The sequence below is a fragment of the Xenopus laevis genome, chromosome 1S, assembly GCF_017654675.1.
Source record: "Xenopus laevis strain J_2021 chromosome 1S, Xenopus_laevis_v10.1, whole genome shotgun sequence".
In the NCBI taxonomy this organism is placed as follows: Eukaryota; Metazoa; Chordata; class Amphibia; order Anura; family Pipidae; genus Xenopus; species Xenopus laevis.
Window position 1 is genome coordinate 153411572 of NC_054372.1, and position 24131 is coordinate 153435702.

Consider the following 24131-nt stretch of genomic DNA (forward strand, 5'->3'; position numbering starts at 1 on the left):
GGGCACCTGGCTGGCTTGGCCTGGCACTGAATAAAAGACTGGAATACAAACAGCAGAAAGCCTGAATAGAAAGGTGAATAAGAAAAAGTAGCAATAACAATACATCAGTTGTGTTATGGAGCATTTTTTTAGATGGCTTCAGTGACCCCCATTTAAAAGCTAGGAAGAGAAAAAGACATAATTAAAAATAAATAATACAAAATAAATAAATAAAAATTAATAAATAATGAAGACCAACATAAAAGGTGCTTAGAATTGGCCATTCTATAATATACTTATTATGACAGTGTAACAAACTGTAACCTACAGCACTTAATACCCCTCCGAATTGTGTCTGTCTGTTTTCCTCCCATTTAGACTGTAAGCCCTATGGGGTAGGGTCCTCCAGCCTTTTGTCTCCTTGACACTGAGCACGTAATCTGTATTGTAATTATGTTTTATATTTACGTGAATTGTATTTTTAATAACGCACTTATTATTACTTTTTATTTCAACGACCCCTTGTTTGTTACTTCTAATTTATTGTTTTGCTGTACAGTGCTTTGCCCTCAAGGAGCGCTATACAAATAAAAATATACATACATACATACTAAAAGCTAACTTAAAGGTGAACCACCCCTTTAAGTTATTCAATTTTCTAAACCATTTGTCTGTAATAGTATAAAGCGTGCAGTGCAATGGAGCCTCATCAACCCCATCAGAGCACACACAAGTGAGGGTTCTGGGCGGCCCTGGGTGCACAGTCACCCATTTGGTTATTTATGGTTAGTTATTTTGTAACAGTTTATATTCATGCTGCAGCTCCTCTGTTGTAGTTGAGGTAGGACATCCAATATACCAAAGATAGCCAAAAATTTTCAATCCAGAACAGGTAATGGGCTGCAGGTTGAAGTATATGCAGAAGGAAGAGGCAGAACACCTTTTGACATCACATTAGCATCTAATGGCAACATTCATCTGCTTGCTATGATTACCCAAAATCCCATAAGCAAAACTGTTCAGGGACAAGCTGCATTTCTGAATAGTGCTACATCCATTTATATGTGGCTCATTCACTAATGGGGAAAAGTGCAAAAAAAAAAAACTATTTGCCATGTTTTTTCCTGACAATGCATTATTTTCTCCTAGAATTTCAGAATTAGAAAACTTAGGCTGAAGTGGTTATAATTTATGGCATTTTGGCACTTGCAGACATATTTTATGTACTGAGCTAATCACACAAATAGTAAACAAAGCCTAATATGTCTAAGTAAGCCTGGGTATAGGGCTGCATATACTGTAACCAGCAGCACTATATAAGAGTAAAATCATAGTGGCACAGGCATTTCTGAACTTTATTGTCCTTGAATATGAAAAATATGTTTATCTGTATGGCTCAAATGCAGACTGAGATGCTTGAGAACTTGAAAAGGATTTTATGGTTCCCCGCCTCAACAAATATGATAAACATCTTTGTGGAACATAACCATAAGTCAGTCATGACCATAATATTATTTCATGTTGATTTAAATGGACTAAATTCATAGAGCACTGAGATAATAAAGTCTTAACACTTTAACACTATTCTCTTATGGCACACTCAAAAACCATTCAAAATCTTGATGGTTCTATCGACAATTCACCATGCAAATCTGAAAGAATTAAATGTTTATTTGGTGATATCTTATAAAAAAAACATGCAGTAAATTGTGTGAGGTGCACAGGCCAGCCCAGTTATGGAAAGCGTCTGTTGCCGGCCACTAACCTGTGTATCTGAAAATCATGCAATTTATCGGATAGGCAGGTTATGCCTGGGTTGTTAGACATATTAGTGGATGGAGTAAAAAAAGCCTAAAATTACTGTGATGCCTGTGAACATTTAGCATTATCATGTAGCTTTTTGAAATAAACATATATTTGTTATATTTTTATTAATTCGATATAACCTTATAGGTATAAACAGTACATTTTCTAAAACGAAACCAGCCAAACAGAACATTCATTAATCTGACAATGAGCAGAAGTCCTGACTGTAGGTCCCTAAACTATGCTCTAGGAGGTACACACAGTGCATCTTGGGAATCAGGAAGTGTTCATGCATCCAGTCAGATGCCACTAACAAAACATGCCATATATTTTACAAATAGTGCTGCTAAAAAGTCCCCCTAACTTCTCTGGATTTTAAAGTTTGTTGAATCCCAAAACAGGACCAATAATTAGTCAATGGCAGCTTACAGTATCTAAATAGAAAGATGGTAATAACAACAAATGTGTAGCCTTAAATAAGTAATGAAGACATTAGGAATAAGAGGGTCCTTGTATCAGAAGATTAAAGGAACAGTAACACCAAAAACTGAAATTTTTTAAAGGAATGACAGTATAATGTACTGTTGCCCTGCACTGCTAAAACTGCTGTGCTTCAGAAGCAGTTATAGTTTAAATAAACAAGCTGTTGTGTAGCCATGGAGGCAGCCATTCAAGCACAGGACACACAGTATAAGTTCTGAAAGCTCCCACTACCGGTATATCCTATAGAGATTATCTGTTATCTGCTATGTATGCTGTGCCTTTTCTCCTTTTCAGTTTTGAATGGCTGCCCCCATTGCTACATAGCAGCGTGTTTATATAAACTATAGTAGAGTTTCTGAAGCAAAACACCAGTTTTACAAGTGCGGCACAACAGTGAATTATATTTTCATTACTTTAAAAGACATTAATTTTTGGTGTTACTGTTCATTTAAGGTAACAGTCTTCATAAGAAAGAAATCTAGGTAAACTTTAATTTTTGCAAGGTAAAATGCATTTGAAAAGAAAGGTTAGACTTGATGGGCCCCTGTTTGCAACGTCAGCTACAGTGTATTTTGCATCTGATTTCCTAGCCGTGTGTCCAGCTAATACAGCTGTGGGTATGTGAACTGCAGTGATACAAACCTAGTGTCTCTGCTTCGGAATCATCTGTAAGACTATAGTCAGAATGCGTCTGTAGGGTGCCCTGCACCGTGTATTTGGCAGAATTTGTCGCCTCCAGTTGCTGTCATGTGCAGGCCGATGAATTTCATATTTTTAAATCATTTAGCGGTGTCAGTTGACTGTCAAATATGCAAATCTTATGCTTTGCTACCAAACTTTCACTTTAAGCCATGTTTTTAATACTGATGGCATAAACATGGCATAAACATTTACTGACAAAATGAGAAGATGAATATGCATATTTTTTATATGCAAAACTAGTTGTGTGCTGTGCTTTTCCTCACAAAATGACTCTGAAATCGCATTTATTCATGTTCTCACTGAGACTTAGGGTCAGTCCACACAAGCAGATTCGGGGAGATTGTCGCCTGGCGACTAATCGCCTCTTCTTCTCGGGGACAATCTCCCTGAACTGCCTTCAAGTGTCTTCCCGTCCGCTATAATGAAAAGTCGCCTGCGCTAAAGCACACGCGGTGCTTCGTTTTCTGAAGTCACCCGAAGTGAAAAGACACGCGAAGACTTCGGAAAACGAAGCGCCGCGTGTGCTTTAGCGCAGGCGACTTTTCATTATAGTGGACGGGAAGACACACGAAGGCAGTTCGGGGAGACTGTCAGACGACTAAATCTCCCTGAATCTGCTAGTGTAGACTGACCCTAAGTCTCAGTGAAAACATGAATAAATGCGATTTCAGAGTCATTTTGTGAGGTAAAGCACAGCACACAACTAGTTTTGCATGTAAAAAATATGCATATTTATCTTCTCATTTTGTCAGTAAATTCTTAATGGGCGGATGACTTTAGCCAATGCCCCCCCCCCACCTTTTGTTCTGTACACAATACATTGCAGTCTATAGGTGTTTATTCTAAAAATGTATAATGCCTAATGGAGAACAAATTGTGGGAAAGCAAACCATGAACCAAATAACTCTTGCTCTTAGAGACCACTGATTCCTCTTTAGGATAATTATGAAATGAAACATCATCCATACCTTGTCTCTTTTTTCTTTTCTGAAGACTGCAGCAGACTCACTAATTTGTCTCAGAAGCTCAATCAGATAATACTTACAAAGGAAAATTATCCAACAATAATGTAATGGCCTTGAAATCAATGACCATACATGGGAGCAGAACTGTCGATTCACTTAAAGGAACAGTAACTTCAAAAAATTTGTGTTTTCAAGTAATAAATATATAATACAGTGTTGCAATGTACTAAACGTAAACTAAAGTGCTTCAGAAACACGGCGATTGTTTATATCAATAAGCTGCTGTGTAGCAATGGAGGCAGCCATTCAAAAGAGAAAAGGCTCAGGTTACACAGCAGATAGCAGATAAGCTCTGTAGAACATAAATGTGTTATCTGTTATCGCCAATTTATCCTGTGCCATATAGCCTTTTTCAATTTCCACCGTTGCTACACAGCAGCTTGTATATATATACTATAGTAGTGTTTCTGAAGCAAACAGATCAGTTTTACAAGTGCAGGACAACAGTACATAATATTTTTCATTACTTTAAAACACTTTATTCAAGTCATGATGCTTGGAAAAAACGCAACTGTATGCTGTGCCTATTCTAGCTCACATCACTGCGCCAATGAAAGTATGCCATTAAAGGACAAGGAAAGTTAAACTAAAGAAGTCAGCTAGAAATGTTGTACATTATGTTTTGGGCTTCTGTGCCAGCCCCAGACAACCAAAGCCCTTTAGCAGGGAAGATCTATGCTTCCAAAGATGCCCCAGTAGCTCCCCATCTTCTTTTCTGCTGATTCACTGCACATGCTCCATGCTGCTGTCAGTTACTGAGCTTAGGGACAGACTCAAAATATACAGAACGCATAGAATATTAATGTCACAGTATAAGGCTGACTAGTAATTAATATGGATAATTACTACATGGCAATACAGTGCAACTAGCATCAGAATTTAATAATCACCCTTGTAGCATTAGCTTTTATGACAGGCCAACCTAATTTTCTGCTTGATAATTTGTGACAACCCCTAAGATTAGCTTCTCAACAGCTGCTCAGAGCCAACTGAGCATGTGAGTGTCACAGACACTTTCCAAGATGGTGACCCCCTGTGACAAGTTTGAAGTCCTGGATCATTGCTGCTATTGAGAAGCTGAAACTTTAGGCTGTTGCAATAAGCTCAGTATATAAAACATTGCATTTTTAGCCCTATTCATTTTTAGGGTTTAGTTCTCCTTTAATTTAGTCAGTGAGCTGAACCCTAAACCAAAAATAGAAGACAATTAGCTAAAAATCACATGAGTGCATTATGGCCCTACACTCTGAATATGGGCTACAGCTTTGGAAACAGGATGAAATGTAAAATGAATTGAATGGATGATCAATATAAACATTTGAAGAATTTTTCTTTCCATAGCATGGTGCAGATGGTTTGAGAGTTTAATTCTGGGATAATTTAGCCCTAAACACAGTGGGTTCGTATCAACCTGCATCGATGACCTGCAGGATTGCAATCAATATTTAATGACACTAGGGGGCATATTTACAAAGGGTCGAATATCGAGCGTTAATTAACCCTCGATATTTGACCATCGAAGTCAAATCCTTTGACTTCGAATATAGAAGTCGAAGGATTCACCGCAAATACTTCGATCGAACGATCAAAGGAAAAATCGTTCGACCAATTTGAAAGATTTTACTCCATCGATCGAAGGATTTTCCTAACATTGATGCTCGGTAGGTTTAAAGTGCCGAAGTAGGTAGTCAAAGTTTTTTTTAAAGAGACAGTACTTCGACTATCGAATGGTCGAATAGTTGAACGATTTTTAGTTTGAATCGTTCGATTCGAAGTTGTAGTCGAAGTAGCCTAATCGATGGTTGAAGTACCCAAAAAAAAACTTAGAAATTCAACGTTTTTTTTACTTCGAATCCTTCACTCAAGCTTAGTAAATGTGCCCCCTAGGACTTGATGTAGCATTCAGTGGCTTTGCCACAACAGCAGTGATACAATGTTGCTACATATTTGTAAACATTTTTCTACTTCCGTTTAGTTTTCTTAAAAACATACCGGTTTATGTACTCTACATTACGCACAAGGAAAAAGTTGATGTAACCCTTAAATATGTTATCGAATATCAATTTCCTTGAATTCAGAGGTGGGATGGCCCAAAACCTTTTTTATGAAAGCTTACAGAGAGAAACAAAACTTTGCCTGCACACATTGGCTGCAAATACATATACAGTGTCCATTATAGAAAATAGGGACAATATGTGACCATCAAAAACCATACATATCATTCCTATTTCTACCAGCAAATCATTATGCTTGGAGAAATGTAAGCTAATTGTGATAGTTGGATATTTATTTGCATTTAAATTTTAATAAGTGGTGGCTTTTTGTTGTTAGGTTGTTATTGATGTGACTCTTTGTGAGGCCTGTTATCCAAATGGTTGGGTTAAAGTGTAACCTTGAGTGGGTTTGATGCACTTAAAGAAGGAAAGGCAACAATCCCTGGGGTGCCAAAAGTTAAGCACCCCCAGTGATTGTGTTCATTTAACTGATACCCTGGACTGGTGCTCCAATCAGCAGAAAACTGCCCCAGGGAGGGGTTCTTCCAGCAAGCACCACAGAGCAATCTTTTCCAGCTTCTTCTTTCTTTGCACGGGTGCAATGTACAGTTTCGTGAAAAGCCTGACTTTTTGCTCTTCTGCACATTCAGCAGCCCTGGCATTTTGAATGAAGAAACGGAAGGCGATTGCTCCATTGTGCTCAACTGCTCGCTGAGAAGGACCCTGTGCAGTTAGTGGAATATCAGGTAAGTGATTACAACTTGGCACTCCCAAGTGATATTTACTTTCTGTCTCCTTTAAACTAGAAGTTTTTTTTCTTTGCATGCAATATGTACTTTATGATCTCTCCGACTGATGCATGGGTGGGTGGGATCCGGGGTTCTTCCTGAAGTTTCACCTGCCACCGCAACTGGGACTTCCTTGGCCCAACTCATGACTATACCTATTTTTATACGGGTATTTATATGGGTACATTCCTCCAAAATGACAACATTTTCTCCTCACTCCCAACAATCCCTTGTGCCACCCTGGGAGAATGCATATGCAGCAAAACAATTTTTTCTTCAGCTTTTCATGTACTATACCAATGCCCACCTTGAATAGGAGCAAATGTTGTCTAGGAGGGAGATAAAACAGCAGTACTGAGTAGTATTGCACCCCTTCTGGCACATTTATTAAAGAGGAACTATTGCGAAAATGAAAGTTTAATATAATCTTCGTCATACTGAAATAAACGTAAATTTAATCCATGAATTATTCTGCATCATTTCTAAAATGATCAAGTTTATGATCACTATTGCTCTCTCAGCATCTGTTTCTCTTCATTCTCTCTTCATGCAGCAGTATCAGATATTCATTGACCGTTAGATCCAATATATCTTATAGGGGGGCTCCCTTTCCTAGCAGATGTATTAGAGCTCACTCAAATAACTCATTCCAGTACAAACAGGTCTGGACTGAGAATTAAAATAGGCCCTGCCATTTCAGGTACACAGAGGCCCAATCAGCCCCCACCAGCCCACTAAATAGTCACTTTCTATGGCACCTTATAGCAGCCCCTCTGGCATTTGCCAGAACCCACAGATTGCCAGTCCGGGCCTGAGTACAAACAAAACATAACAAAATAACTGCCTTTGGTACAGATCCTGCATGTAGAGAGACATGATGTCTGGTGATTTAAATTTTAACAGATGCTGAGAGAGTAATAGTTAAGATAAACTTGATTATTTCAGAAACAGTACAGAATATTTAATTGATTGTATTTAGAATGTTTATTTCAGTATGATGAAGCTTATATTAAATTTTCATTTTTGTGATCGTTCCCCTTTGAAGAAGATGTGAGCCCTTCCAAGTTAATGTTATTTTGGTCCCTAAAGAAAGACTATAAAATTTGCCCCCAAAACAGGACTGTATTTGGGTCCAGTGTTGCCCTTCTCACTGGAAATTGGCGCATGCACAGATGGCACTGCTGTCCTACAAATGAGCCAAAGTAGGGAATGTCCCCCCAACCTTTATTGGTACATTAAGCTACAAATATCCAGTGGTGGGCTGGTGAGACTTTTTTTCTTGATTCACCAAAGTGGTAGCCCTCAAGATTCCGCTTTAGCCACGACCCCTCAGATGCCTACAATGGTAAGTACAGCTCTGGCTATAAATGATTTTACTTTCATCCGCATTTAGAACCCTCATTGGTTCCAAAAGCGTATTGTGCCCGCAACTCCACCTTCAATACTGCAGCTCTCTTCTTCATCGTTTTCTCTTAGACGCAACCCCACTTCCGGACTCATGACTGTCACGTGACACGAGAGGTCACTCATCACTTTCTTATGCGCCGTCTGATGCTCTAAGCCAATCACTACCCGAGGTGACGTCACACCCCTTCCACAGATTGGTCACTGGATTGTAACATCTCTTTCATCTTCCGACCACTACAGTTTAGGCGCGAGTTTTCTGCTCCTCTGCGCGATAGCAACTTATGGTGCCTAAATGCCTCGGGAATCTTTGGCTATAAATTGGCTCTACGTGCATTTTTAGTTGCGTCATCATGGTGTCCGAAAATAAGGGGCCGTCCGGCCAGAGTAGGAATTTGCCATGGTAAGACTAGTGTGTAAGCTTGTGTGACCGGTGTGTGTGTGTCTTTCTGCACTGGCACGTGCTGGATGCCTTCTTCTATGTGCCACTGGCTCCTCCCCTCCCCAGTTGCTATTATTATTATTATTGTCTGTCTATGCAGAACTGCTGCATTCCAACAGCTTGTGCCATATTTCCCTGATCAGGGCTGATACTTGCTTGTGCTTACTTACACATAACACTTACACATAACACTTACACATAACACACACAATAGTCCCAGGCAGCAGGTACATTATAGTTTTGGGAGGTGGTTGAGGGCCACGCACTGTGTTTTGTACAATATAGAAGTTACAGCGTAGGGCAAGAGTGCCCATACTTTACTAATATGAGCTCTACTCTTAGTTATGATTTTCCATTATGATCTATATCCATAAAAACTTTGTTAGCATTCTGCTCCATGGAAAATATGACTTAAATATTGGTTTATACCTTTGATATAAATGAATTATGGGAAAATGAAAGGGGAACTCTGCAAAAAAAAAAAAAAACAAGCTTTATGAAAAGTAAACATAATTTCAAGCAACTTTGCAATATACATCAGTTAAAAAATATGCAGATTTTTAATGGTTTCTGACAGTTCCCTAAGCCTAGCCCCCTGCTCTCCCGCTGATCTGTCTAACTACTTTGCTGAGCTGACTGACTACTGTTATTTTGTATCAGCAGCCCTTAGCCTGCATCCTCCAAACCCCACAATTCCCTGCACACGTGATTTCAATAAGGAACAGAACGTCACAGTGCAATGCATTGTGGGTTATGTAGTTCTTGCATGCTGTGTGTAAGCTGTGGAGAAGTTGTTACAATTTGTAACATCAGTGTTAAGTCCCTCCTTGATGCAGAAAGAGAAGAAATGTTAAAAGACCAGTAACAAATTTTTTTTTAAAAAAAAATTAATTTCTACCAAACGAAAAAAAAAACCCACCAAGACAGTTTTAACTTTTAATTCACAAAGTTTTTTTAATAAAAAAATTACTTACCGATTCTCTGCTTGCGCTCCTCTTCTGAAACGGCGACAGGGCGACGATCCATTGTGTGGCGCTCGATTTTTTTTCCTCGCTGCCTTCTATAGGAGATAGCCAAGGAGGAGAAATCGAGCGCCGCACTATGGATCGTCACCGTTTCTATAAAGAGGAGCACAAGCAGAGAATCGGTATGTAATTTCTTAATAAAGACTTTAAAGTAAAAACCCTTTGGTGTTTTTTTTTTCGTTAAGTAGAACCGAATTTAAAAAAAATATATATATTTTACTTGTCCTTTAAACCGCTAGATTGCAGCATAGAAAATTACATTTATTCATACTTATTGAAGAAACCGGTATCTGTGATGGGTATATTAGGGGTTTCTGTGTTATGTGGCCCTCTTTATCACATTTTGGTTTGGAAGCCGGAGTTCCCCTTTAATATTTAATAAACAACAATTTCTTATGTAACCTTAACATAATATATCTGAATGAAACCGAAGGGTGATTTAGTCAGGCTGTTTCTTGACATTGTCTGAAGATCTACTGATCACCAGCTAAAGGTCTACTACTAGATCCCTTTCTACCTTTTGGGCACCCCTGGCATAGGGGCTTAAAGTAAGAAACTGAGAGAATGGAGGTGGATATCTGAGATGTTAAGGAGGAGCTATCGCAAACATTTAAATTTAATATAACCTTTATATACTGAAATAAACTTTCTAAATACAAGCAATTAAAAAATTCTGTACTGTTTCAGAAATAATCAAGTTTATCTTCACTATTCCTCTCTCAGCATCTGATTCTCTTCATTCTGTCTTCTTGCAGCAGTTGGGTGTCAGATAATCATTGACAGTTAGATCCAATATATGTTATAGGGGGCTCCTTTTGCCTAGAAGATGTATTAGAGCTCACTCTATTAAAATCACCAGAAATCCTGTCTCTCTACATGCAGAATTTGTGTAAAAGGCAGTTATTTTTTTTTAGATTTTGTTTGTACTGGAATCAGTTATTTACATGCTCCACTTCACCATAGTGAATAGCAGAAATTGTTATGGACCTTTATGTTACTTACCCACTTAGATTGTAAGCTCTTCTTTAAAGGCGTCTTATTACTTCTACATGTAATGACAATCTGTCCGTGCTGCTTGTCTGCTATACAAATATACAGCCTCCACCAAATGTAGGGTGCGGATTTAAGTAATGCTACTAGTTCTGGGGCTTACAGCTATTTAATTGCAGGAATACAGTTTATATGATAGAATAGATCACTGCTTGGTAGATTAGAGGCTAAAAGTCTCAGGTCTGTCATGTGACACGGGAGGTTACTCATCCCTTTCTTATCCTTGGAATATAAATTCATAAAGGACCAATATCGTGTAACGGCAGAACTAAAAGGGATGCAGACAATAAATGCATTTGCAGATTCTAAAAACAGATCTTACCGTATATACTCGAGTATAAGCCAAGGTACCTGATTTTACCTCCAAAAACTGGGAAAGCTTATTGACTCGAGTATAAGCCTAGGGTGAGAAATGCAGCAGCTTCTGGTAAGTTTCAATCAAAAAATTGAGGGTTTCTGCTCCCATTGGAGGTGCCGGCATCTCGTTTTTGGATGCCGGCGACCATTCTTGGACGCCGGCGAATATTCTTGGAGACTATTCTTGGATGCCGGCGACTATTCTTAGGCGCCAGCAACCGTTTTTGCGCTTGACCCGAGTATAAGCCGAGGTAGAGTTTTTCAGCATATTTTGGGGGCTGAAAAACTCGGCTTATACTCGAGTATATACGGTATATTGAAGATTGTAACAAGGATATACTGTTGGATATTTGCATGCAATTTCCAGTATTTCTTTCTTGACACAAAAATCGTTATTCTTTGGGATTGGGAATGCCCATGGTCTTGTGGTCTTGTAGCTGTTGAATCACAACTAGTGTATTGTGAAAGGGAACTTTTACTTAATTTTCACATTGACCCTTACACTCTATTTTAGAGAATAAAAAGTTGTAATAGTGTTCATTATGAATAAATGTCATCCTTTTATGATCTGTAGAAGCCGATACATGGCTAGGTAAAAACCTGCGCTGTCTTGCATAATTGCTAACCAGACAGAGTTTTGATTTCACACGTGTGACTGTTAAATAGAATACCATGCATGTACACGTATAGGATCCATTATCCAGAAACCTGTTATCCAGAAATCTCCAAATTGTTGGAAGGTCATCTCCCATAGACTCCTTTTTTTAAAAAAAAAAAAGTATTTCACATTTTTAAAAATTATTTCCTTATACGTTGTAATAAAAAATACTACCTTTACTTGATCCAAACTAAGATATAATTAATCCTTACTGGATGCAAAACAATCCTACTGGCTTTATTTAATGTTTAAATGGTTTTTAGCAGAGAAAGTATGGTGATCCAAATTACATAAGATATCCCTTATCCAGAAAACCCTTGGTTCCAAGCATTCTGCATAACAGGCCTCATACCTATATTTAAGACAGGTTGAACAAATGACTGCAGTAGTAGGGTAAATAATGTATTTGTTTAGGGTAAATTATTCATTTATAAATAGCACTGACATTCACATAGGGCTTTTTTTAGTGTGTATTTATCTTTTACTTCCATGTCCCAGTGGAGTTTGTGTGAATTTTATTGGGAATGTCTAATGCAATGTTCAGTTTTAGAGCACAGGAGGAAACACTACTCGGACAAGAATATACAGACCCCTTTCAGATAGTGTCCAGGTTAGAATCAAGCTCCGGTGCTGCAAGGTAGAAATGCTAACTACATTAGCTGGCTACATAAAAGCATCCTGCCACATTGCATATTGGATATTAATGTATATAATGCATCTAAATTAATTAAGATTAATTAATACAAAATAGCCAGGATTTAGGAGAGGAGCTGCGAAATATTCTACTCTAGTTTGGTGCAGCAACACCTCAGGCAAACGTTTTGTAATTCTGATAAACTATCCCATGCTGGCATAGGCTGTGATGGCAGTGGACTGGGACTTGTATTTCATCAGTGGTGACCCGTTCTGCATTATTGTGCTGTATTCCTCATTATTCTACATCACCCTTTTTATTTAAAAAAAAAAATGGGTTGTAATCACATGTCTTATGGTTTACACAGGATGCATTATGTTGGGGTTGTTTGTTGGTGACATATTTTCTTTTATAGGTCTTCTTTATGAACAGCACATCATTTGGTCTGTAAAATATACAATTATAGAAAAATTAATGCAATTGTGTAGCAAATGCTCCATGACCATGATAGGGGAACCTGTTCCTTTTATAGGCCTGTCATGTAAAAATAAAAAAATATATATTTTTTGACTAATAAAAGAAAATATACTTCTAAGCAACTTTGCAATACACATTGATAACTTTATTAATTTAATTTTTTTAAGCCAAGAAGGAGACAATACATAAGGAAAGGGGGGGGGGGGGATACAGCATTATTTAGTGAAGTAATCATCATGCAATAACATTGTGTTTCCGCCCAAGTTTCCCATACCTTATTAAACTTGTTAGGTTGACCCTGTGCAGTTTAAAGGAACAGTAACATAAAAAAAATACAAGTGTCTGGAAGTAATAAAAATATAATAGTGTTACCCTGCACTGGTAAAACTGCTTTGTTTCCTACAGAAACACTACTATTGTTTATAAAAATAAGCTGCTGTGTGGCAATGGGGGCAGCCATTAAAATATTCTAGCCACACTGCTCTTTTGGGAGGGGCGGGTGAGCCATCCAGCGTATAATTATCCGTTTCCTGGTAAAATATAAGCAAGATTGTACCACTCGTGAGGAGAAGTTGGTCTGCCAAGCCCAGGAGACATATTTTTTAATGGTGGATTGGGAGGGGGGGTGTATGACCAGGCTTCTACATCAGTATCTACTGATGATGGGACATCATATGCCAGTAGGGACCCATCCTCCTCCCCACACCTTTAACATGTCAGGGAGGGTATTCAATCCATACGATAAGGTCTGTTAGGAGTGAGGTATGTTTGCAAGAGGAACTTGTGCTGGATCAGTCTATCTCTCGAGCAAATCAAACTGGTAGAGATTGTCGGTTATTTCTTCCCAGTGGTCTTCCCCCAGCCCAAATATATTCTTATGTAGGCTGTGCGAATATATATTAATATATTTGATATTTTTGGGTGCCCAGAACCAAACTGTCTCTGAGTGGTAATAGTGTTGTAGGGTGGTTTCCTCCACAGGCGCAGATCAGTAATTAGTAGGGGAGTCTTGCCTTTAGTTCTATTAACACTGCAGCCTGTCATGTAGCAACTGGGGCCAGGGAGGATGAGGATGGTTTTTAAGTTATTAATATTGCTATTGCAATTGAAAGCTGTGATTGTCTGTCCTTTTCCATTCTCTGCCCTGGTGGCTCTGGCTTTTGAAACTATGTAAAACAAGCCAACAGATTGACAGAGCTTTGCAACATTGTTTAAAAAGTAACAACCAGGACTTAAAGGGGAACTCCACAAAACCATAACTTAAGCTTTTTGAAAAGTAAACATAATTTCAAGCAACTTTGCCATATATATCAATTAAAAAATATGCAGACTTTTCATGATTTGTAATGGTTTCTGACAGTTCCCTAAGCCTAGCCCCCTGCTCTTCTGCTGATCTGTCTGACTACTGTTGCTTTGTATCAGCACTAATCTGTCCTCAGCCTGCATCCTCCAAACCCCACAATTCCCTGCACACGTGATTTCAATAAGGAACAGAACACCATAGTGCAATGCATTGTGGGTTATGTAGTTCCTGCATGTTGTCTGTAAGCTGTGAAGAAGTTGTTACAATTTGTAACATCAGTGTTTAGTCCCTCCTTCCCTGCCAGGATTTCAAATGATGCAGAAAGAGAAGAACTGTTAACCAGCTAGATTTCAGCATAGAAAATGGCATTTATTTATACTTTTTGAAGAAACGGGTAACTGTGATGGGTATATTACGGGTAACTGTGATGGGTATATTAGGGGTTTCTGTGTTGTGTGGGCCTTTTTATCAAATTTTGGTTTGGAAGCCGGAGTTCACCTTTAAGCAAATGCTGATTTCAATAGCAACTACATTTACAAATAACTTTTAAAGGAATTGTTAAGTATAAAAATTAAAAACTGGGTAAATGGGATAGGCTGTGCAAAAAATCTTTCTAATATAGTTAGTATGAAAAAAAATAAATAAAAATGTAATGTATAAAGCCTGGAGTAACTGGATGTCGAACAGAACACTATTCCTGCTTTTTTTTTTTTTTTTTTTTTTTTTTTTTTTTTGTGTAATTGCAACTGTAGACTTTAGTAGAGGACTCAACCACCCTCACCACCACCAAATTGTAGAGAGAAAATTGGGTGACCTTAAGGAAGAAAGAAAATTGCTACCTGCACAGTTTAAACAGCATTTCTTTATTTGTAACTTTATCAGGGTTGAGAAATATCGGCCACAGACACTTGATGAACTGATCTCCCATCAAGACATATTGAGCACAAGTAAGTTGGGAGCTAGGTTGACTAAAACCACGGTTACTAATTGAAAGATTGCTGTAAATTTTAAAACAATATTATCAGTAGCTAGCCTAAAGTTATATATACATTTAATCCCCCCCCTTTGGTGATTTGGAGTGTCACTCGTAACCGCTCTTTATATAGAATTCTTATTTTTTATATACTGTATAATGAGTGTTGTATTAGTAATTTGCTTGCTGTGGCAATCATCCCTGTCTTTTAGAATATATAGCCATAAGCATATCCTTCTGCACTTGCATTGTGTATTACTTGTGTGAGTTCTTCAGGTCTGTACCCAATGACATGACAAGGGATGGGAAGCTAAAGGTAGAATAACACTCTTGCTTTCAGCATTAGTTTCAATTCACATAGGTTCACACCCAAAGGAAACTGAACCAATCAATGCATACATTTCATGTGGGGAATGCACCACGCAACAAAGCTCAACAAATTCATAATTTAAGGTTTGCAAGGAGCAGGTACTGGTTAACTAAGCAGAAACATGTATATTTTTTGTTAAAGGAAAACTTATACCCTCCAAAAATGTAGGTCTCTATAAAAATATAATATATAAAACAGCTCATATGTAAAACCCTGCTTCATGTAAATACACCATTTTCATAACAATATATTTTTTTAGTAGTATGTGCCATTGGATAATTAGAAATAGGCATTTTAAAAAATAAGGGCCGCCCCCTGGGATAGTACGTTTCACGGTGCACACAAAAAATATTTACTTAAATATATATTCCAGATTCCTTAAAATGCCACTTAATATGATGTATGATGCTTATGTATTCATTTGGGGGTAAAATTTATATAATGCTATTTATCAACTGACAATGGATGTGCAGACAACTCCTCTAGAGAAATATGAGAAGTTATAATACATCGCACCATCCATATGCCGTGATAAAGAAATAATTAGAGAAAGTATATTAAGTAAATTGTGCATATACAAAGTTGATTGGTGATTATCACACAGTTCATAGTGTTTCAATTGCAATAAATTAGTAACTTACATATAAAGTGCTTTAGTGCATACGTTGCCTTATATAATTCATCTCAGTGATTCCCAAAAAAATTCATATTTCAGCAGCAGCAGTTAAAACATAACATTTAATTTATCATATTAAAGAAAGAGAGCACCTAGTTCATGGGTTAAAAACAATTAAAAATAAGTAGTGCGCTGATCTGTATTATTTCGTGGGGGACCCTGCTTAATTGTAGCAAAAAAGATTGGACCTCCTCAGATCCAAGAACCCAACCATACAACCCTTATAATTATAAACTTTTTTGTCCAGGGTATATACGGCGGTGAAAGGGAAAGTGTGACCCTGGTTGTAATAGTGCAAGTTGGAGCCGATGCTATCCAATGTTTAAGACCACCATTGACAGAAAAATAACTAAAGCAAGTCCGACCGATATGCCAAAGGAATGTGAAACTACCACTTTGTCCTCTCAGAGGCACCTAAGTAAATTGTGGCCTAATCCCTATTGCTAGTTCCCAGGCAATCACAGACAGCTTGTACAAAATTGTAACTGGTGGTTATTGTGCAACTAAAGCGTTAAAGGGATACTGTCATGGGGAAAAAACATTTTTCAAAATGAATCAGTTAATAGTGCTGCTCCAGCAGAATTCTGCACTGAAATCCATTTCTCAAAAGAGCAAACAGAATTTTTTATATTCAATTTTGAAATCTGACATGGGGCTAGACACACAGTATTGTCAATTTCCCATCTGCCCCAAGTCATGTGACTTGTGCTCTGATAAACTTCAATCACTCTCTTTACTGCTGTACTGCAAGTTAGAGTGATATCACCCCCTCCACTGTCCACCCCAGCAGCCAAACAAAAGAACAATGGGAACGTAACCAGATAACAGCTGCCTGGTAGATCTGAGAACAACACTCAATAGTAAAAACCCATGTCCCACTGAGACACATTCAGTAACATTGAGAAGGAAAACAGCAGCCTGCCAGAAAGCATTTCTCTCCTAAAGTGCAGGCACAAGTCACATGACCAGGGGCAGCTGGGAAAATGACAAAATGTCTAGCCCCATGTCAGATTTCAAAATTGAATAAAAAAAAAATATCGGTTTGCTCTTTTGAGAAATGGATTTCAGTGCAGAATTCTGCTGGAGCAGCACTATTAACTGATTCATTTTGAAAAAAATGTTTTTTCCCATGACAGTATCCCTTTAAGATTACATCTTCCGGATCGATGCTTTCTAATGGCATCCAAGCAGCTCTAACCGTCACACTCATTTGAGGGTATACTTTACCTTTAAGTACTAACTTTCAACAATTACTTTCCTCTCCAAGTTCAGAGATTTATCAGTGAAGACAAACTCCCTCACCTTTTATTCTATGGACCGCCTGGGACTGGGAAGACCTCTACAATTCTTGCCTGCGCAAAGCAGCTTTACAAAGATCGAGAGTTCAATTCTATGGTTTTAGAGGTATTTTATTCATGGCAGAATTTTATGTATTTCTCTTTTTTAATGGAATACAGGTATGGGACCTGTTATCCAGAATGCTCGGGACTTGGGGTTTTCCCGATAACTGATCCTTCCTCAATTTGTATCTTTATACCTTATACAAACAATAAACTGGTTTTGCTTCCAATAAAGATTAATTATATCTTTGTTTGGATAAAGTACTAGGTACTTTTTATTGTTACAGAGGAAAAAGTAATTTATTTTTTTAAAAAGTGGATTATTTGATTAGAATAAAGACTATGGGACAGCCTTTCTGTAATTTTCTGTAAATTCTGGATAATGGGTTTCTGGATAACTGATCCTATACCTGTACCATTAGTCAAAATTCAGCTTGAAGCCAACCCAACAATTGGTATGAGACTGCTCTGAAATGATTTTATGGATGGTTTAACTAACTATACTATTCTGTTTATCCTCTGTAATAAATGCTTTTGGAATAATTAAATGATAAACCATCACTGTTACATTTTCATCTAAAAGCATCAATAATCAAAAACGTCAATATACCTTTGATTCAAACTAACCTCCAAGTAGTGGTATGGATGTCAGAATTTAATATAGCTTTTGCAAACCCAGAAACTGTTTAGCCACCACTTCCAAAAGGGGAAGAAGGTTTGCGAATTTTATAGTTTGCGTCAATGCGCAGTGAATGTAACAAAACCTCTTACTTACTGAAAGTCGTTATGTTTGCTCCAAAAGATTGAGACCTTCAAGCATTTCTTAAGAGTGCGCAATTAAAATTCGCAATGTAAGAACAGTCCAAGGAACAATATTACATTGTGAGATGTGGATTTTTATTCTTATTGGTGCGAATTGTTTTGCTCTTTGCGACATATTACATTCCACCATTTATATTAATCAGCCTTATATGGTTCCACGAATAAGTGCTTCCCTAAAATCTCGCCCTGTTTCACCTTATTTTGTGCTTCCAGGAATATATTGGAGATCAAATAAACATTAACTCCAAATCTCTAATTGACTACCAGACTGGAACCTCCTATTCACTGCTTTGGGCCCCCTGAGGAAGAAGTCTGCCAGTTTGGGAACATCTGCCTTAAAGGAACAGTAAAATCTAAAATTGAAAGTGTTTTAAAGGAATGACAATATAATGTACTGTTACCCTGCACTGGTAAAACTGCTGTGTTTGTTTATATAAACTATAGCAGTGTTTCTGAAGCAAACTGCTGAGGGGCATCCATTCAAGCACAGGACACACAGTAGATAACAAAAAACCTCTGTAGAATACAATGGGATTCTTCAGAACTTATCTGTTATTTGCGGTGTATCCTGTACCTTTTCAGCTTTGAATGGCTGCCCCCATGGCTACACAGTCGTTTCTGAAGCAAACACGCCAGTTGTACCAGTGCATAGCAACAGTACATTATATTTTAATTACTTTGATACACTTTCAGTTTTACAGTTACGATTCCTTTATGTAGATAACATTGTTCAAAAGAGATTGGCAGAATATTAAAATAAAATATTCAGAAGGCAAATAAATGCTTTCTATAACATACTTAAAAGTTATATGCTAGTGACCTTTCATTGTTTGAGCTTGCAATATATTGTATCTTATTGACCGGCAATGTGAAGATATTTTAAAATATTTATATTTCATATATTAAAAGTATTATTAAACATTTGGGTATATTTGTTACCTTTCCTTCAGTTTACTGAACATGTCTTAAACCATAATTTTAACACCCTCGATTTAAACGGGAAGTGATACCAGGCTATGGGAGTCAGTGCAAATACCCCATAGGCTGGCTCTCTGCTTACATCTGTCTTCCAGCCTACTGATTGTTGGCCTCGACCCAACCCCCACATGCCCTGGTCAGATCAGTGAGGTTCCTTTTTAGGGCATGAATTAGGCACTGGGTAGGTTTATTTAAAGCCATTTTGGTATCTTACTGATCAGCAATAAATTAGGATGAGTTGTTAGCACAGTGTTGTCTGCATAATGGTTTCTACTTGACAGTTGATTACAATTTCTTTCTTTATCTAGTTGAATGCTTCAGATGATCGGGGCATAGATATTGTCAGAGGACCAGTTCTAAGCTTCGCAAGTACCAGAACCATATTTAAGTAAGTGGTAAATACCGGGGTAGAACTTTTGACATCAAAGCAATTCCTCTGTGCGAGTCGTTGATACGTTTCTGCCTTCAGGTGGGAGGACAGGTGGGCTTGATGTCCCTTTTGTCAAAAGTACATTATCAGTTAGGGTTGAATTTATTCCTCTGCCATGCGTTTCTGAGGCCAGTATCTGCTTCTTACAGTTATCTCATTGAATGTTAAGGGTGGTGGCAGACTATATAAATACATGTTGATAATAATAATAGACAGGGAGATTAGTCGGCCAGCGACAAATCTCCTCTACTTCATGCGACTAATCTCCCTGAAATGCCATCCTGCCGGAAAGAATACAAATCGCCAGCGGGATGGAATACGAATCCATTCAGATTTACGATGTTGCCTCACGAGGAAACTTTGGAAATCCAAATCGATGTATGCCATCCTGCCGCCATTTTGGGGAAATTAATTGCCCGAAGTAGAGCAGATTTGGGGAGATTAGTTGTCCGAAGTAGAGCAGATTGTCGCTGGGCGAGTAATCTCCCCATCTGCCACCACCCTAAAGGCCTTCCATTAGCACTGGACCAAATTGCGTGTATTGTAGTGTAGATCAGAGATAAGCACATAAGGAGACCTGAGCAAATGGACTGCTTGCTGCCCATACTTCTGACAACCGTGGTCTCCTGGTCAAATATATTTATTTTTTTGTTCATGCTAACGAGAAGGGTTTTGATTTGATTTGAGTCTATAAATTTTGCTTGCTGGTTGGATATAATTACAGGAGGCAACAACAAATGTGTACCCCGTTGGTATCAAATTGGGGCGGTGAAGTAGATATATTCAATACATTTGGAAAGCAAAGTGTGTGCTGTCATGTGATTACAGTTTGGTATGTAGCAGAGCTTACTGTCTCATCACTTTTGATACTGGTTTGGAAAGGACAATAAACCATCGGATGTTTAAGTGGAAAAAGCTCTTCAATTATCTGTGAGTGGAAGCATATATTATTTGTTTAACACACAAGGAGCTCATTTATCTGTAGAAAAAAGGGGCTAGAATCAACTATGCTGTCAAGGCAAGTTCATTAATGGGAGTTCATGATGTGTGGGCTGACCCAAAGCCTGTCAGGCGGGGTTCGGGTTGACTACCACATAAAGTTTGCGGGCCTTGTATGAATGCGAGCTGAACTATAGCCTGTGACCTCCTAGTGCCTCACCTGCCATTTTTTATATACTTGACCCGCAGTAATGGGAGTATTGTGCACTTTATGGTTTGTGGTTGATTTTTTATGGTCCATACCATTTTGGAGGAGTATAATATGACCAAGTATTCAGTGTAAAATTAAAAACTGGGTAAATAGGCTGTGGCAAATATTTCTAATATGGTTAGTTAGAGTGACTGGATGTGTAACATAATAGCCAGAATACATCTTCCTGCTTTGCATCTCCCTTGGTTTCCACTGATTGGTTACCAGGCAGGAACCAATCAGTGACTTGAGGGAGGGCCACATGGGTCGTAGCTGTTTGCTTTTGAATCGGAGCTGGATGTTGAGGATCAATTACAAACTCACTGAACAGTTTCTGTCCCATTTGGCCTCCCTTAAAGTCTCTGGCTAATTCAAAATTAGTACTGGAAACCGTTTTTTCAAGTGTATTTCTTAGGTGTCATAGAAATACCATTGTATTATTATTATTGACATGTATTTATAGAGTGTCAACATTTTGCACAATACTGATAAAGGAATTATTTGGCATCCATACTATCAGCATAGCTCTATAAGAAGGGACAAATAAGTATAGTTCAGTGCCACATATGTTATATTGTACAGGGGAATGTTAGAAGAAATGCACCTGGGCTGTAATGTAATAAAAGCAATTAAGACTGTAGAATATTCTATCTAAAATACATCTTCCACTTAAACAGAAAAGGCTTCAAGCTTGTGATCTTGGATGAAGCAGACGCAATGACTCAAGATGCACAGAATGCTCTGAGAAGAGGTAAAATGGCTCCCAGTTTCAATACCATATGCCTTGAATCACTACACACTGCCAGGCTTTCCGTCTATTCTAGATAGACATAACAATCTGCCATGCCATAATAGTTTTATTTATTCAGTCTGTCTACTTATACTGGATCTGGTACAAATATTGGTGCCACGCAAATATTTATATGACAGATCTGCCAGTGGCATTTGCCACTATAATATTTTTTTTTTAGCTAAATAATATTTGGAATTTCTGATCTAGCCTTCTTAATTTGTAATGTTTACATCTACGGTTTTTATAGTAACCGAGAGAATGTTCCATTGGCTTGTTATATAAAGACTTGGCTTACATAAAAAGTATGTGCACAGGAAATAATTCGTTCCAGAAAACTTATTGGCAGCGTGTGTTTTTCTTTCTCTTCCCAACTCAGTAATCGAGAAATTTACAGAGAACACACGGTTCTGCCTGATCTGCAATTATCTCTCGAAGATCATACCAGCCCTGCAGTCCAGATGCACCAGATTCCGTTTTGGACCTCTGAGTTCCGAAATGATGATTCCCAGACTTGAGCATGTCGTAAAGGAAGAACAGTAAGCTTGGCAGTTTGAGAATGTATTGACAATGAAGCCATTCCACTTTAGCTGGGCTCTTCCTAGTGATTCAAACATTTTTCAGAAATATTGGGCGGGGGAAACATCTTAGCATAAAATACTTTCCTATTGAGGGCCACATACCTTGACTGACCTAATCATCAGCCAGTACATTTTTGGAAACATTCTATTTCAAGCCATTGAGGCAGTCCAGTGCTTTCAGATGAATAGTGTCTGTATATGGCTAGGTTTTACCATCAAATGTTCAGGCTGTAGTGTCCTAAAACAATTACTTTCCCTGTTACTGAAAATGTTTAATCTTGCCTGACAACTTTGAATAATCATCTGTGTTAGAGATACAGTTACATGATTGGAAGTTAAAAAAAATACATGTCTTCATGCACGCAGAAGATTAATAATGCATTATTAATCAGGTTAAACTCGAATGAAAATGTAATTTATCCCATTAACAAATTAATCTGATTCACTTCTTCTGCTGGCAGTGTAGACATCAGTCCTGATGGAATGAAGGCCCTGGTGACATTGTCCAATGGAGACATGCGCAGATCACTGAATATCTTACAGGTTAGATTTAATACAGTTGGGTCAAAGTTTATTTTATCAGTTTCCCAAGAGATAATGGTGGTGCCCATCTTTGTATCTTGTCTGTTAAGGGGGAATTTTGGGGTTATGTAATAAAAGGCACTTAAATTTGCCCAGGAGCAGTAACCTATAGAAACCGGCAGCAGACATCATTTACTGGTCACCTGTTCAAAAGTAAACTCATTATTAGTTGCTTTGGGTTACTGCTACTGGGCAAACTAGGTGTATTTTATTGCATAAGGAGTAGGCCTCTTATGAATGTTTGCTGTTTCCCAAATAGGCATATTTTAAGGTTTGTTTCTGCTGATTTAAAATGAGTCCATTTCAGTTCAAGGAGCAATTACTTAACTTCAATGCTGTAGTGGTCCTTAGGGTAAGATTCTCTCCTTCCCTCACCCAGCCCATTTTCTTTCTTATTGGTGCATGCACAGACATCCGTCATTTGCCACTGGATTTTGCAACAAGTATCTGGAGGTGGACTGAGGGTGCTAGAAAATTTTCAGGAAAAAATTGGACTGCCTCCCAAAGCAGCCACCTTAGGCATGAGTCTCCAGATACATATATATATATATATATATTATATATATATAAAAAAAAAACGGCCCTGCCTTAGTAAAGTCTATAATAGAATAAGGCTAGAAATGCTGTTTCTCTGTCGTCTTAGGGGGACACAGGGAATCATGGGGTTAAGCTCCATCCTCCAGGAGGCAGGACACTTGAAATTAATTAATTAAGGGGCGTGCCCTTCAGGCTTTACCCCCTACACTGTACCTTCCTATTCAGTTTTTTTTAAGTGTCCTGCTCCCGGGAGGTTGGACCGACGTGTGATTCCACGTTCAGCCCATGGCTGATACCCGGGGTGAGGCCTGAAAGCAGGGTTACCTGTCTTTTAATAGGAAGCCCTCTACGAGGTGAAACGCACCGGGGTCACTCTCTAGCTATTGCTATATCGACCACCCAGACGTTGCCTGCACTGACTGATTCAGGGCAGAAGGTTTGGCCGGTGTGGGGGTAAGTGGCACATCTCCTGTATTCTGCAGTAACGTTGCCTTATGGTTTGGGGCCCCCCCCCCACCCCCCCCTCTCCCCCCCCCCTCCCCCCTGCTCTCTCTCCCGCTCCAGCACCTGCTCTGCCTGCTCCTCGGCTCCTTCTGCGTCTATTGCGCACTCTGGGCTTGACTCTGGAGGGAGGTGGACGGGTCCGTCTATCTGCGCAATGAAGTGGAACGCAATGCGTTCCACTTCCTCTGTTCGCCGGCGGCCATTTTCTTGGGCGCGAAACTGAGCGCATGTG

At 38.5% G+C, this 24131-nt stretch overlaps 1 protein-coding gene across 1 annotated transcript in view; it reads left to right on the forward strand.

Moving 5' to 3' along the window:
* Window positions 1-8358: 8358 nt before the first annotated feature.
* rfc5.S (replication factor C subunit 5 S homeolog) overlaps window positions 8359-24131 on the forward strand; it is a 28246-nt gene continuing 12473 nt past the window's right edge. Inside the window, 7 exon segments of the mRNA NM_001092057.1 lie at window positions 8359-8584; window positions 15010-15074; window positions 17414-17550; window positions 19595-19674; window positions 21583-21656; window positions 22075-22234; window positions 22738-22819. Coding sequence (NP_001085526.1) covers window positions 8535-8584; window positions 15010-15074; window positions 17414-17550; window positions 19595-19674; window positions 21583-21656; window positions 22075-22234; window positions 22738-22819 — 648 coding nt within the window. The 5' untranslated portion in view covers window positions 8359-8534.